We start from the raw sequence: 17,691 nt of genomic DNA, 5'->3' as shown, positions 1-17,691 counted from the left end.
TCTGCGCTCTGCAAATGACTTTCACTAACCTCTGCACTAATCCGTACCTCCCACTCCCGACTCCAAGACTTCTCCCATGCTGCGCCAATCCTCTGGAATGCTCTACCCCAAGATATTAGGACCATTCACAATTTGCATAGTTTTAGGCGCTCCCTCAAAACACATTTGTTCAGAGCGGCCTATCATGTTCCCTAATCAAAGTCATTTTATGTTTGTGTGTAGCCCATTCACTACTTCCATCTATCCCCCACTCCCTGAAGATGCCTGGACCATCATTGTACATACATCATTGTAAATACACACCTGTACTTTGCATCTCCCCATCTCATTGTAGATTGTAAGCTCTCACGAGCAGGGTCGCCTTATATTGCTTTAATTATTGTATTGTTAACATTGTTACTTATGACTGTTGTGTTTGAAACTGTTAAACTGGAAAGCGCTGCGGAATATGTTGGCGCTATATACATAAAGATTATTATTATTACTAGTGATGAGCGAGCATACTCGGTAATGCTCGGTACTCGCCCGAGCATCGCTGTACTTGCGGTGCTCGGCGAGCGCTGAGCATTTCCAGGATTGTTCGGCGGGAGCTCGGGTCCCCATGCCTGCATGTTTGGCGCTCTTTAGAGCACCAATCAACATGCAGGGATTGTCTGCCACGCACTGTAATGCCGCAGCCATGTTAGCTGGCTGGCCGCACAGCATCATCAGGCCTATATCAGAACTGGTGCTGCCCTCCTCGGCACAGTCAGCTCAGGAATCACCAGTGTAGGGAGAGTTGCAGCGATAGGGACAGAATAGGTGGTGTATCTATTACTGTTGGTATACCGTAATTGAATACACAAATCCAGCTTAACCAACAGTCCTTCTAAGGACAAATTTATGGGGTATATAGATTACAGTGCTAGGTAGGCAGGGAGTGTGTGTGGGAATATAGATATCAGTAGCAGGCAGGCATTGTACGTGGCATACTTCCAGGGCCGTATTTAGAGTTTCTGCTGCCCAAGGCACTTTTAGTGCTGCCTCCCCCATTGGTGAGTATGGCACTATCGGCATAGACTTTGGCAAGAATCACTGATGTGAAAGTAGCCTTTTGCAACAGATCGGGCAGTTTTTCTGCATCTGCCGTGTAACGGATCACTTACAGCAACACTGCGTTCGGCCTTATTCATTCCCCATGGGATTTGTGGCACTTGCTGTGATCTGGCAAATGCGGTATCATACCTCTCAACTTTTGAAGAAGGGAAAGAGGTATAAAGTTTGGTCGCGGCCTCTGTCTGTCATGAAAATCCAAGTCGCTGATTGGTCGCGGCAAAACAGCCACGACCAATCAGTGACTGGCACAGTCCAGCGGCAATATGGCCGCTCTTTCCTCCCCGCAGTCAGTGCCCGCTCCATACTCCCCTCCAGTCATCCAGTTAGCCCTCACACAGGGTTAATGCCAGCGTTACCGGAGCGCGATGTAATGCACTCTGGTTACACAGCTATTAACCCTGTGTGACCAAGTTTTTACGATTGATACTGCGTATGCAGCATCAATAGTAAAACGATCTAATGTTACATATAATAATAATAATAATAAAAAAACGTTATTCTCACCCTCCGACGTCGCGTCCTGTCCGCCGGCAGGTTCCGGTGATAAGGATGCTATGGGACAAGGACCTGCCATGACGTCACGGTCATGTGACCGCGACATTATCACAGGTCCTGCACGGCTGCGCGAGGAGGACCTGCCATGACGTCACGGTCAGGTGACCGCGATTTCATCACAGGGCCTGCGCTCATAGTCATACCAACCCTGGGACCGGAAGCTGCCCCATGCACCGTATACAGGAGCCAGGACTAAGGTGAGTATATGTTTATTTTTTATTTTATGTCACTGGCCAATATACTACATTACTGGGCAATATACTACGTGGCTGACCAATATACTACATACTACGTGGCTGTGCAACATACTACGTGGCTGGGCAATATACTACGTAGCTGGGCAATATACTACGTTGCTGGGCAATATACTACGTAGCTGGGCAATATACTACATATCTGGGCAATATACTACGTGGCTGGGCAATATACTACGTAGCTGGGCAATATACTATGTTGCTGGGCAATATACTACGTGGCTGGGCAATATACTACGTTACTGTGCAATATACTACGTAGCTGGGCAATATACTACGTGACTGGCCAATATACTACGTGACTGGCCAATATACTACGTGACTGGCCAATATACTACGTGACTGGGCAATATACCATGTGGCTGGGCAATATACTACGTGGCTGACCAATATACTACATACTACGTGGCTGTGCAATATACTTCGTTGCTGGGCAATATACTACGTGGCTGGGCAATATACTACGTCGCTGGGCAATATACTACGTGACTGGGCAATATACCATGTGGCTGGGCAATATACTACGTGGCTGACCAATATACTACATACTACGTGGCTGTGCAATATACTTCGTTGCTGGGCAATATACTACGTGGCTGGGCAATATACTACGTCGCTGGGCAATATACTACGTGGCTGGGAAATATACTACGTTGCTGGGCAACATACTACGTTGCTGGGCAATATACTTCGTTGCTGGGCAATATACTACGTGGCTGGGCAATATACTACGTCGCTGGGCAATATACTACGTGACTGGGCAATATACTACGTGGTTGGGCAATATACTACGTAGCTGAGCAATATACTACGTTACTGGGCAATATACTATGTCGCTGGGCAATATACTACGTGACTGGGCAATATACCACGTGGCTGGGCAATATACTACGTGGCTGACCAATATACTACATACTACGTGGCTGTGCAATATACTACGTCGCTAGGCAATATACTACGTGACTGGGCAATATACTACGTGGCTGGGCAATATACTACGTGGCTGACCAATATACTACATACTACGTGGCTGTGCAATATACTACGTGGCTGGGCAATATACTACGTTGCTGGGCAATATACTACGTGGCTGGGCAATATACTACGTGGCTGGGAATTATACTACGTAGCTGGGCAATATACTACGTGACTGGCCAATATTCTACGTGACTGGGCAATATACTACGTGGACATGCATATTCTAGAATACCCGATGCGTTAGAATCGGGCCACCATCTAGTACTGTATAATGGCCACACATGATGCTCCATCTATATATATAATTGTCTAAGGGTTTTTCCGTCTGTCTGTCTTTCTGTCTGTCTGTCTGTCTGTCCTGGAAATCCCGCGTCTCTGATTGGTCGAGGCCGCCAGACCTCGACCAATCAGCGACGGGCACAGCGACGATGATTTCATAAAGGACGTAGACATCCCGCGTCTCTGATTGGTCGAGGCCGCAACAGCAACGGACACAGTATCGACGTAGATGTCATAACGGTTGCCATGGCAATGATGATGTCATAAAGGTTGCCTCGACCAATCAGTGACGGGCACAGTCTGGAATCATCATTGTCCATATACTACGGGGACATGCATATTCTAGAATACCCGATGCGTTAGAATCGGGCCACAATCTAGTACTGTATAATGGCCACACATGATGCTCCATACTGTATAATGGCCACACATGATGCTCAATACTATATAACGGCCACACATGATGCTCAATACTGTATAATGGCCACACATGATGCTCCATACTGTATAATGGCCACACATGATGCTCAATACTGTATAATGGCCATTGGCCACACATGATGCTCCATACTGTATAATGGCCACACATGATGCTCTATACTGTATAATGGCCACATATGATGCTCCATACTGTATAATGTCCACACATGATGCTCAATAATGTATAATGGCCATTGGCCACACGTGATGCTCTATACTGTATAATGACCCCACATGATGTTCAATATTGTATAATGACCCCACATGATGCTCAATACTGTATAATGGCCACACTTGATTCTCCATACTGTATAATGGCCACACATGATGCTCCATACTGTATAATGGCCACACATGATGCTCAATACTGTATGATGGCCACACATGATGCTTCATACTGTATAATGACCCCACATGATGCTGCATACTGTATAATGACCCCACATGGTGCTCCATACTGTATAATGACCCCACATGATGCTCAATACTGTATAATGGCCACACATGATGCTCAATACTGTATAATGACCCCACATGATGCTCCATACTGTAAAATGACCCCACATGATGCTCAATACTGTATAATGCCCCCCTCCCATCTTGTATGCATGGCTCATCTCCCTCCCATCCCATATGCATGGCTCATATTCCCCACCCTCCTCCTATATGCTTGGCTCATATTCCCCCCTCCTGTATGCATTACTCATATTCCCCCCCTCCTGTATGATGGCTCATATCCCCCCTTCTGTATGCATGGCTCATAACCCCCCCTGTATGCATGGCTCATAATTCCCCCCCACCTCCTGCGTGCATGGCTCATATTCCAACCCCCTCCTGTATGCATGGCTCATAATCCCCCCTGTATGCATGGCTCATAATCCCCCCCACCTCCTGTATGCATGGCTCGTATTCCACCACCACCCCCTCCTGTATGCATGGCTCATATTCCACCACCACCCCCTCCTGTATGCATGGCTCATATTCCACCACCACCCCCTCCTGTATGCATGGCTCATAATCCCCCTTCCTGTATGCATGGCTCATAATCCCCCCCCACCTCCTGTATGCATGGCTCATATTCCACCACCACCCCCTCCTGTATGCATGGCTCATATTCCACCACCACCCTCTCCTGTATGCATCGCTCATAATTCCCCCCCCCCCCTGTGTGCATGGCTCATATCCCCCCTCCTGTATGCATGGCTCATAATTCCCCCCACCCCTTGTATGCATGGTTCATATTCCCCCTCGTATACATGGCTCATCTCTCCACCCTTCTGCTCCCGCTCCTTCTCCCATCTTGCATGGCTCGGCTTACCGTCCTCCTTCATTCCCCCGTCCCCTGTCCCTCATACTCACCTGTCCGTCCCACACCGCGCGGCCACGCCGAAATCCCTCTGGCTCTGTCCCGACTCCCGACACAGCACCTTCTTCCTGAATGAGCGGTCATGTGGTACCGCTCATTAAGGTCATGAATATGCGCATAGTCATGACCTTAACCCCTTTACCCCCAAGGGTGGTTTGCACGTTATGGACCGGGCCAATTTTTACAATTCTGACCACTGTCCATTTATGAGGGTATAACTCTGGAACGCTTCAACAGATCCTGGTGATTCTGACACTGTTTTCTCGTGACATATTGTACTTCATGATAGTGGTAAAATTTTTTTGATATTACCTGCATTTATTTGTGAAAAAAAACGGAAATTTGGCGAAAATTTTGAAAATTTCGCAATTTTCCAACTTTGAATTTTTATGCAATTAAATCACAGAGATATGTCACACAAAATACTTAATAGGTAACATTTCCCACATGCCTACTTTACATCAGCACAATTTTGGAACCAACATTTTTTTTTGTTAGGGAGTTATAAGGGTTAAAAATTGACCAATGATTTCTCAATTTTACAACACAATTTTTTTAGCGACCACATCACATTTGAAGTCACTTTGAGGGGTCTATATGATAGAAAATACCCAAGTGTGACACCATTCTAAAAACTGCACCCCTCAAGGTGCTCGAAACCACATTCAAGAAGTTTATTAACCCTTCAGGTGTTTCACAGGAATTTTTGAAATGTTTAAATAAAAATTAACATTTAACTTTTTTTCACAAAAAATGTACTTCCGCTCCAATTTGTTTTATTTTACCACAGGTAACAGGAGAAAATGGACCCCAAACGTTGTTGTACAATTTGTCCTGAGTACGCCGATACCCCATATGTGGAGGTAAACCACTGTTTGGGCGCATGACAGAGCTCGGAAGCGAAGGAGCGCCATTTGACTCTTCAATGCAAATTTGACTGGAATTGAGATGGGATGCCATGTTGTGTTTGGAGAGCCACTGATGTGCCTAAACATTGAAACCCCCCACAAGTGACACCATTTTGGAAAATAGACCCCCTAAGGAACTTATCTAGATGTGTGGTGAGCACTTTGACCCACCAAGTGCTTCACAGACGTTTATAATGCAGAACCGTAAAAATAAAAAATCATTTTTTTTCACAAAAATTATTTTTTCGCCCTTAATTTTTTATTTTCCTAATGGTAAGAGAAGAAATTGGACCCCAAAAGTTGTTGTACAATTTGTCCTAAGTACGCTGATACCCCATATGGGGGGGTAAACCACTGTTTGGGCGCATGGCAGAGCTCGGAAGGAAAGGAGCGCCGTTTGACTTTTCAATGCAAAATTGACAGGAATTGAGATGGGACGCCATGTTGCGTTTGGAGAGCCACTGATGTGCCTAAACATTGAAACCCCCCACAAGTGGCACCATTTTGGAAAGTAGACTCCCTAAGGAACTTATCTAGATGTGTGGTGAGCACTTTGACCCACCAAGGGCTTCACAGAAGTTTATAATGCAGAGCCGTAAAAATAAAAATAATATTTTTACACAAAAATGAACTTTTCACCCCCAATTTTTTATTTTCCCAAGGGTAACAGAAGAAATTGTACCCCAAAAGATGTTGTGAAATTTGTCCTGAGTACGCTGATACCCCATATGTGGGAGTAAAGCACTGTTTGGGTGCATGGCAGAGCTCGGAAGGCAAGGAGCGCCGTTTGACTTTTCAATGCAAAATTGGCTGGAATTGAGATGGGACGCCATGTTGCATTTACAGAGCCACTGATGTGCCTAAACATTGAAACCCCCACAAGTGACACTATATTGGAAAATTGACCCTCCAAGGAACTTATCTAGATGTGTTGTGAGAACTTTGAATCCCCAAGTGTTTCACTACAGAGCTGTGAAAATAAAAATTATTTTTTTCCCACAAAAAAAATAATGGTTATACTCACCCTGCAGACAGCCGATCTCCTCAGCGGCGTCCATTCCTATAGATGGTGTGTGTGTGCAGGACCTTCGATGACGTCACGTGAGCGGTCACGTGAGCGGTCCGCGACCAATCACAGGACCACGACGTCATCGCAGGTCCTTCACACAGACCATCTATAGGAACAGAAGCGGCAGCATGCACCGCTGAGAGGCGGGAAGACACCGGGGCCATCAGAGGGTAAGTATATGACTATTTTTTATTTTAATTCTTTTTTTTTTACTAATTATATGGTGCCCAGTCCGTGGAGGAGAGTCTCCTCTCCACCCTGGGTACCAACCGCACATAATCTGCTTACTTCCCGCATGGTGTGCACAGCCCCATGCGGAAAGTAAGAAGATCAATGCACTCCTAGGTGTGTGGAATTCCCGCAATTCCGCATTTTTAATGAACATGTTGCTTTTTTTTCCGCGATTTTTTAGCGGAAAAAAAAGCAACATTTGCACTAGAAATGCGGAATACACTGTAATTAATAGGAGGCATATGTAAGCGTTTTTTTGCATTTTTATCACGTTTTTATAGCTAAAAAACGCGAAAAAAACGCAAAAAATACTGAACGTGTGCACATGGCCTCAATGTCTTCTCAGAGAGATAAGCTTGCATACAGAAAAGCGTAGCCCCCCTCCCCCAGCAATGCCTTACACTGAGAGCAGACTGTACTGCCATCTAGTGTGTATTTTTCATACTACACTCTAGCAGATTTGTTTCCACAGTATGCTGTTCACTCTACAATATAGAAATAAAATACAGGACTTAAAGGGAACCTGTCACCCTGAAAATCGCGGGTGAGGTAAGCCCACCGGCATCAGGGGCTTATCTGCAGCATTCTGTAATGCTGTAGATAAGCCCCCGATGTTACCTAAAAGAGGAGAAAAAGACGTTATATTATACTCACCCAGGGGCGGTTCCGCTGCTGGTCAGGTCAAACGGGCGTCTCCGGTCCGCTGCGGTGCCTCCCATCTTCATTACAAGACGTCCTCTTCTGATCTTCAGCCACGGCTCCGGCGCAGGCGTACTTTGCTCTGCCCTGTTGAGGGCAGAGGATAGTACTGCAGTGCGCAGGCGCCGGAAAGGTCAGAGGCCCGGCGCCTGCGCACTGCAGTACTTTGTCTGCCCTCGACAGGGCAGAGCAAAGTACGCCTGCGCCGGAGCCGTGGCTGAAGATCAGAAGAGGACGTCTTGTAATGAAGATGGGAGGCGACGCAGCGGACCGGAGACGCCCATCCGACCTGACCAGCAGCGGGACCGCCCCTGGGTGAGTATAATATAACGTCTTTTTCTCCTCTTTTAGGTAACATCGGGGACTTATCTACAGCATTACAGAATGCTGTAGATAAGCCCCTGATGCCGGTGGGCTTACCTCACCCGCGAATTTCGGGGTGACAGGTTCCCTTTAAGTGAAAATACACTGTAGGGCATGTCAGTTTTTTTGGTCAGTTTTTCATATCAGTTACTGTAAGCCAATAACAAAAACCAGGAATGCCTGAAAAATACAGAAGTGGTGATCTGGGGAGGCAGTATTTAGTACTTTAGGCAGCTGCACCCCAAAAATGAGTCATCTCAAATGTACCCTAAAATGTGTAATTTATAGAAATAATCACTTGAGTGACATAAAAATTAGGATTCAGCCTATTAGGGGCTGTTGAAGGTAGTATTTAGCACTTTGGGGGATGTACTTTGAATTGTACACAGGGAAGGAAGCACATTCAGCAATTTCAAAAGATTTGGGGGACTATTTGTCATGTGTACGGAATTGCGCAAAATAAGTTTGGCGCAGTAAAATCATATGCAAAACTCAACTTTCCATTGTATAATTGCACACTGCACAGGGAAGGAAACACATTCAACTTTAAAAAAACATTTGGGGCAGTACTGTCATTTGTACGGAATTACGCAAAACAGGTTTGGCACTGTAAAATCCAATGTAAAATGCAACAATGTGCCACATAAACGCACACTGCACAAGGTAGGAAGCACATTTAGTAATTTAAAAACATTTGGGGCAGTACTGTCATGTTTACAGAATTTAGCGAAACAAGTTTGGCACAGTAAAATGATATCAGAAACTCAACTTTGCATTGCATAATTGCTCACTGCACAGAAAGAAAACACATTCATCAACTTGAAAACATTTAGGGCAGCAATGTCACGTGTACGGAATTGCGCAAAACAGGTTTGGCGCAGAAAAACCGTATGTGCACAATGTGTCACACAATTGCGCATTGCTCAAGGTAGAAAGCATTTTTATTAATTTAAAAACATGTGTGGCAGTATTGTCATATGCAAGAGGTGAAAAGTTGTGGTTTTCATTTCAGTTCATCTGTGAACTTGACCTGTCAGCTAAGATATGGATTTGACAACACTCAGTGCCATAATAATAATAAAGCAATGTTCCTTTTTCAGGGGAGGGAACAATGAATAATGCTTGATTGCACATTTGAACTTTGACTCTATATCAGTTTTATAGGCCTTGCTGCAGGATTCGACCAGTACTAATCATGCTCCATGGCCATAAAATAGCTGGAGGAAATCTCTTGCTTTAGAGCAAAGTTTATCTTCTGAGGCTGTAGTACAATATTTCTACAATTTCTCGATGCTTAGTGTTTTTTCACTTCCCCTAGTGCTAATAACTTCATTCTGTTCTCTCAGCACAATTTTGTACCGCTTCACAGGCAAATTCTCTAAGGGTACACTTTCACGACACTGTAACCATCAATATATTACCTTCGTTACAGCAAAATATAGACCGAAGGTGTGATGAGCCTCTGCCTGAACCTTACACTCAACTTTTCACTTTGGTGCCCCAACCAAAATGTGTCTGGTGTACAAGAAAACACACCTGCCTTTCACCAAGTCTTTCTGAGGTCAAAACCTAGATTTCGTGGGGTAAGTGCCAATCTTACAATAATAATGATATCTATGCATAATCAGATTGTATATAGAATCTTACCTGAAGAAACTGTAGCAATGATTTAGTAGTTGAAAATAATAAGTAGAGTCTATAATTGTGTGCCGTGGTGGGTAGAATCATAGCCTGGACAACAGCCGACCTAAACAGAAACGAAGCGATAACCATTGTTACTGCTCATAAAAAGGGAATACTTAAATTACACATTGGATCATGATAAACTAAAGATTCCAGCTAAAAATCTTTACTGATATAAAAGTATGTAATTTGTTTGCAATAAAATGTATCAGTCAGTGTGAATGAAATACATAAAACATAAGGTCTGGATTTTAAATCATTCTGAAGATAAAATTAAATTCTGAGTTGGATCTAATTTGCTTGAATTTCATCATAACGCATAATATAATTTAGAAATACCTGTCCGCACTACTCTGGTCATTGTCCTAATAAGACTTTGAATGGTGTCCAGGGAGATCTCTCAGACCTGAATCAGAGGACATCAGTGCGATCCATGACTGTCTGTGGTTCTACTTGGTGGCACTGGATGCACCAATATATAATGTCCCAGAGGTTTTCAATTGGATTTAGACATGGGAAACATGAGGGCTAATAAATGGCCTTTATCATCCAGCTGCTTTTACATTCTGGCCACATGAGATCAGCATTGTCAACCACAAGGCAGGGCCATCATTAAAGATGACCTTTCACCAAATATTTGTTTGTCTGTTTTTATTTTGCCTCTCTGTTGCGGAGATATTAGTAATGAAAGTATATGGCACATAACTAGTTAAATTTTCTAAAGACTAAAACATGGACATTACCAGAGAGGCTTCACTGTGAGAACGTACTTCTTCCCAGTGGCATAACTATGGTCCATGCACCCAGGTGCAAAATGAAGACCTGGGCACCCACTTGCATGTTGGTCAGATGTATGGGCCCTTGTAGTGTTCTAGATCCTATAAAACATAATTAATCACCACTCATGTGATAATTCCCTGCTGTGGTTGTAATAATGCCTCCCATCCTGGGTCCCATGCTATAACATTTTCACCCATCCTGGATATAATGTTCCCCATCATGGTATATTGTCCCCCACCCTGGTATAATATCCCCATTCTGATATAATTTCCCCGATTCTGGTATAATGTCCCATATTTTGGTATATTGTAAAATATTACCATAAAAATATCCAAAAGACATATAAACATGGTTATTGGGATTTTCCCATCATACACAGATCAATAACCGATGGATTCTACTGACATACAGTGGGGCAAAAAAGTATTTAGTCAGTCAGCAATAGTGCAAGTTCCACCACTTAAAAAGATGAGAGGCGTCTGTAATTTACATCATAGGTAGACCTCAACTATGGGAGACAAACAGAAAAAAAAATCCAGAAAATCACATTGTCTGTTTTTTTAACAATTTATGTGCATATTATGGTGGAAAATAAGTATTTGGTCAGAAACAAACAATCAAGATTTCTGGCTCTCACAGACCTGTAACTTCTTCTTTAAGAGTCTCCTCTTTCCTCCACTCATTACCTGTAGTAATGGCACCTGTTTAAACTTGTTATCAATATAAAAAGACACCTGTGCACACCCTCAAACAGTCTGACTCCAAACTCCACTATGGTGAAGACCAAAGAGCTGTCAAAGGACACCAGAAACAAAATTATAGCCCTGCACAAGGCTGGGAAGACTGAATCTGCAATAGCCAACCAGCTTGGAGTGAAGAAATCAACAGTGGGGGCAATAATTAGAAAATGGAAGACATACAAAACTGTTGTGAATTCTGTGGCAGAGCTCCCTCCTGTGGTCACAAGTGGTACTTCGGCTGATTCTCTCTATGAGCTTCCGTTGGTGGAGGAAAGTGGTACTGCGGCTTCTGAGTTTCCTTCCTCAGGTGATGTGGTGAAGTCGTTAGGTGCTGCTCTATTTAACTCCACCTAGTGCTTTGATCCTGGCCTCCAGTCAATGTTCTAGTATTGGACTTGTTTCCTCCTGGATCGTTCCTGTGGCCTGCTGCTCTGCATAGCTAAGTTGCTCTTGTGTTATTTTTTGTTTGCTGTTTTTTCTGTCCAGCTTGTTTATTTGTTTTTCTTGCTTGCTGGAAGCTCTGGTACGCAGAGGGTGTACCTCTGTGCCGTTAGTCGGTACGGAGGGTCTTTTTGCCCCCTTTGCGTGGTTTTTTGTAGGGTTTTGTGTTGACCGCAAAGTTACCTTTCCTATCCTCGCTCTGTTCAGTAAGTCGGGCCTCACTTTGCTAAATCTATTTCATCTCTACGTTTGTCTTTTCATCTTAACTCACAGTCATTATATGTGGGGGCTGCCTTTTCCTTTGGGGTATTTCTCTGAGGCAAGGTAGGCTTATTTTCTATCTTCAGGCTAGCTAGTTTCTCAGGCTGTGCCGAGTTGCATAGGGAGCGTTAGGCACAATCCACGGCTGCCTCTAGTGTGGTTGGAGAGGATTAGGGATTGCGGTCAGCAGAGTTCCCACGTCTCAGAGCTCGTTCTATGTTTTTGGGTTATTGTCAGGTCACTGTATGTGCTCTGACTTCTATGTCCATTGTGGTACTGAATTACCTCATCATAACACAAAACCACTGATAATCTCCCTCGATCTGGGGCTCCACGCAAAATCCCACCCCGTGGGGTCAGAATGATCACAAGAACGGTGAGCAAAAATCCCAGAACCACGCGGGAGGACCTAGTGAATGAACTGCAGAGAGCTGGGACCAATGTAACAAGGCCTACCATAAGTAACACACTACGCCACCATGGACTCAGATCCTGCAGTGCCAGACGTGTCCCACTGCTTAAGCCAGTACATGTCCGGGCCCGTCTGAAGTTTGCTAGAGAGCATTTGGATGATCCAGAGGAGTTTTGGGAGAATGTCCTATGGTCTGATGAAACCAAACTGGAACTGTTTGGTAGAAACACAACTTGTCGTGTTTGGAGGAAAAAGAATACTGAGTTGCATCCATCAAACACCATACCTACTGTAAAGCATGGTGGTGGAAACATCATGCTTTGGGGCTGTTTCTCTGCAAAGGGGCCAGGACGACTGATCCGGGTACATGAAAGAATGAATGGGGCCATGTATCGTGAGATTTTGAGTGCAAACCTCCTTCCATCAGCAAGGGCATTGAAGATGAAACGTGGCTGGGTCTTTCAACATGACAATGATCCAAAGCACACCGCCAGGGCAACGAAGGAGTGGCTTCGTAAGAAGCATTTCAAGGTCCTGGAGTGGCCTAGCCAGTCTCCAGATCTCAACCCTATAGAAAACCTTTGGAGGGAGTTGAAAGTCCGTGTTGCCAAGCAAAAAGCCAAAAACATCACTGCTCTAGAGGAGATCTGCATGGAGGAATGAGCCAACATACCAACAACAGTGTGTGACAACCTTGTGAAGACTTACAGAAAACGTTTGACCTCTGTCATTGCCAACAAAGGATATGTAAAAAGTATTGAGATGAAATTTTGTTTCTGACCAAATACTTATTTTCCACCATAATATGCAAATAAATTGTTAAAAAAACAGACAATGTGATTTTCTGGATTTTTTTTTCTCAGTTTGTCTCCCATAGTTGAGGTCTACCTATGATGTAAATTACAGACGCCTCTCATCTTTTTAAGTGGTGGAACTTGCACTATTGCTGACTGACTAAATACTTTTTTGCCCCACTGTATACAACCAAAGTCAGAGTATAAAGTACCCAGAAAATCACCACTCAAAAGAGTATAAAATGTAAAAAAATTTTATATAAAAATGTAAAAAATACATGAACCAGAGAGTAAGTGGGACATATAAGAGGGTTCAAAAGGGAATAAAATCAAGTAGATAAAGGTGGGAGAGGGTTTTCACAAAAAGTAAAGGGTATCAAAGTAATCTATGCCAGACAAAGCAGGGAATAATAATGTATTTCCATGATTCGCATAAGAATTTGCATGTAAAGCATGATACTGTAAATGATAGTACAGATTATTAAATCAGTATAGTGACAAAAATAATCAGTCCGTCTATATGTATATCATGCAGTATAATATTGCAAGACAAGTATATGAAAAAAAGTTTTAATCAGTCCATATCTACTATATAATTGTCTAAGGGTCACTTCCGTCTGTCTGTCTGTCCTTCTGTCTGTAACGGTTATTCGTTCGCTGATTGGTCTTGGCAGCTGCCTGTCATGGCTGCCGCGACCAGTCAGCGACGCGCACAGTCCGGAAGAAAATGGCCGCTCCTTACTCCCCGCACTGACTGCCCGGCGCCCGCATACACCCCTCCGCTCACCGCTCACACAGGGTTAATGCCGGCGGTAACGGACCGCGTTATGCCGCGGGTAACGCACTCTGTTACCGCTGCTATTAACCCTGTGTGACCAAGTTTTTTACTATTGAAGCGGCCTATGCAGCGCCAATAGTAAAAACATCTAATGTTAAATATAATTAAAAAAATAAAAAACGATTATATACTCACCTACGCCGCCTTTCCCGCTCCTCGCAGGTTAAAAAAAATAAAATAAACATTACTCACCTTCCGATCCGAGGGCCCCTTGTAGTTCTAACATACTCACCATACTTGTAGTTCTGTCGCCTGTGGGAGGTACAGGCGGCAACTTGCGGTCCCAGCCTGCTCGCGCAGGCACGCAGGGCCTGTGATGACGTCGCAGTCACATTACCGCGACATCAACACAGGCCCTGCGTGCCTGCGCGAGCAGGACCTGCCGTGACGTCACGGTCATATGACCGCGACGTCATCACAGGCCCTGCGCGCCTGGGCGAGCAGGACCTGCCATGACGTCACGGTCATGTGACCGCGACGTCATCACAGACCCTGCGTGCCTGCGCGAGCAGGCTGGGACCGCAAGTTGCCGCCTGTACCTCCCACAGGCGACAGAACTACAAGTATGGTGAGTATGTTAGAACTACAAGGGGCCCTCGGATCGGAAGGTGAGTAATGTTTATTTTTTATTTTTTAACCTGTGACATACGTGGCTAGGCAATATACTATGTGGCTGGGCAATATACTACGTGGCTCTGAGCTGTATACTACATCGCTGGTGCAATATACTGCGTTGCTCTGTGCTGTATGCTACGTTGCTGGGCAATATACTACATGGCTGGGCAATATACTACATGGCTGGGCAATACACTACGTCGCTAGGCAATATACTACATGGCTGGGCAATATACTACGTGGCTGGGCAATATACTACGTGGCTGGGCAATATACTACGTGGCTGGGCAATATACTACATGGCTGCGCAATATACTACGTCGCTGGTCAATATACTACGTGGCTGGGCAATATACTACATGGCTGGGCAATATACTACGTCACTGGGCAATATACTACGTCGCTGAGCAATATACTACGGGGCTGGGCAATATACTACGTCACTGGGCAATATACTACGTGGCTGGGCAATATACTACGTGGCTGGGCAATATACTACGTGGCTGGCCAATATACTACGTGGCTGGGCAATATACTACGTGGCTGGGCAATATACTATGTGGCTGGGCAATATACTACGTGACTCTGTGCTGTATACTACGTCACTGGACAATATACTACGTAATATACTACGTGTCTGACCAATATACTACGTGGACTGTGCAATATACTACGTGGACATGCATATTCTAGAATACCCGATGCGTTAGAATCGGGCCACCATCTAGTCTAATATAAAGGTAGTACAATGGGTATGGAAAGTATTCAGACCCTTTTAACTTTTTCAGTCTTTGTTTCATTGCAACCATTTGGTAAATTCAAAAAAGTTCATTTTTTCACATTAATGTACACTCTGCACCTCATCTTGACTGAAAAAAAACAGAAATGTAGAAATTGTTGCAAATTTAATAAAAAACAAAACTGAAATATCACATGGTTATAAGTATTCAGACCCTTTGCTCAGACACTCATATTTAAGTCTCATGCTGTCCATTTCCTTGTGATCCTCCTTGAGATGGTTCTACTCCTTCATTGGAGTCCAGCTGTGTTTAATTAAACTGATAGGACTTGATTTGGAAAGGCACACGCCTGTCTATATAAGACCTCACAGCTCACAGTGCATGTCAGACCAAATGAGAACCATGAGGTCAAAGTAACTGGCCAAGGAGCTCAGAGACAGGATTGTGGCAAGGCACAGATCTGGCCAAGGTTACAACAGAATTTCTGCAGTACTCAAGGTTCCTAAGAGCACAGTGGCCTCCATAATCCTTAAATGGAAGAAGTTTGGGACCACCAGAAGTCTTCCTAGACCTGGTTGTCCAGCCAAACTGAGCAATCGTGGGAGAAGAGCCTTGGCGAAAGAGGTAAAGAAGAACCCCAAGATCACTGTGGGTGAGCTCCAGAGATGCAGTAGGGAGATGGTAGAAAGTCCACAAAGTCAACTATCACTGCTGCCCTCCACCAGTTGGGACTTTATGGCAGAGTGGCCCGACAGAAGCCTCTCCTCAATGCAAGACATATGAAAGCCTGCATAGAGTTTGCTAAAAAACACATGAAGAACTCCCAGACTATGAGAAATACGACTCTCTGTCTGATGAGATGAAGATAGACCTTTTTGGTGATAACTCTAAGGCTACTTTCACACTTCCGTCTTTATAAAGACGTCGCAATGCGTCGTTCTGTGCAAAAAACACATCCTGCAAAGTTGCCCGCAGGATGCGTTTTTTTGCACATAGACTTGTATTACCGACGCATTGTTCCATACGTCATGCACTGGATGCGTCTGTAATTGGCGGACCGTCGTCACAAAAAAACCTCAATGTAACTTTTTTTGTGCGACATGGCTGCCATTTCCGACCGCACATGTGCGGCCGTAACTCCGCCTGCTCCTCCCCGCTCATCACAATGGGCAGCGGATGCATTGTAAAACTGCATCCGCTGCCCACGTTGTGCTACATTTAGCACAACATCCGTCAGTACGTCGGGCCGACGGATGGCGACGGCCCCGTACCGACGGAAGTGTGAAAGTAGCCTAAGCGGTATGTGTGGAGAAAACCAGGCAGTGCTCATCACCTGCACAATACAATCCCAACAGTGAAACATGGTCGTGGCAGCATCATGCTATGGAGGTGTTTTTCAGCTGCAGGGACAGGACAACTGGTTGTCATTGAAGGAAACATGAATGGGGCCAAGTGCAGAGATATCTTGGATGAAAACCTCTTCCAGAGTGCTCTGGACCTCAGACTTGGCCGAGGATTCACCTTCCAACAAGACAATGACCCTAAGTACACAGCTAAAATAACAAAGGAGTGGCTTCAGAACAACTCTGTGACCATTCTTGACTGGCCAGCCACAGCCCTGACCTAAACCCAATTGAACATCTCTGAAGAGACCTGAAAATGGTTGTCCACCAACGTTCACCATCCAACCTGACAGAACTTTAGAGGATCTGCAAGGAAAAATGGCAGAGAATCCCCAAACCCAGGTGTGAAAAACTTGATGCATCATTCCCAAGAAGACTCATGGCTGTACTAGCTCAAAAGGGTGCTTCTATTCAATACTGAGCAAAGGGTCTGAATACTTATGACCATGTGATATTTCAGTTTTTCTTTTTTAATAAATTTGCAAAAATTTCAACTTTTCTGTTTTTTTCTCAGTCAAGATGGGGTGCAGAGAAAATGAGAAAAATTGAACTTTTTTGAATTTACCCAATGGCTGTAATGAAATAAAGAGTGAAAAATTTAAAGGGGTCTGAATACGTACCCATATTGAGGTAAAGAAGCTCCACATACAGTCGCCAGTGCCCTGATGAGCGTTTCGCTGTTACGCTTTCTCCCCTTGAGAAAGTGT

General features: G+C 44.5%; 1 protein-coding gene across 5 annotated transcripts in view; it reads left to right on the top strand.

Annotated features, from left to right (window-relative positions):
* The first annotated feature begins 9,509 nt into the window (after positions 1-9,509).
* The window catches only part of LOC138665392 (membrane-spanning 4-domains subfamily A member 15-like), a 108,072-nt gene continuing 99,890 nt past the window's right edge, over positions 9,510-17,691 (top strand). For 2 of the 5 annotated variants that reach the window (XM_069752820.1, XM_069752819.1), the window contains exon 1: positions 9,512-9,860. In XM_069752820.1, coding sequence (XP_069608921.1) covers positions 9,732-9,860 — 129 coding nt within the window. In that variant the 5' untranslated portion in view covers positions 9,512-9,731. Of the gene's footprint in view, positions 9,861-17,691 lie in introns of all 5 variants that reach the window. The other 3 variants (XM_069752821.1, XM_069752823.1, XM_069752822.1) reach the window with 3 other exon arrangements.

The sequence above is a fragment of the Ranitomeya imitator genome, chromosome 2, assembly GCF_032444005.1.
Source record: "Ranitomeya imitator isolate aRanImi1 chromosome 2, aRanImi1.pri, whole genome shotgun sequence".
Lineage (NCBI taxonomy): Eukaryota > Metazoa > Chordata > Amphibia > Anura > Dendrobatidae > Ranitomeya > Ranitomeya imitator.
The sequence above is the reverse complement of the archived record's forward strand: the minus strand, read 5'-3'. Positions and strand labels throughout refer to the sequence as shown.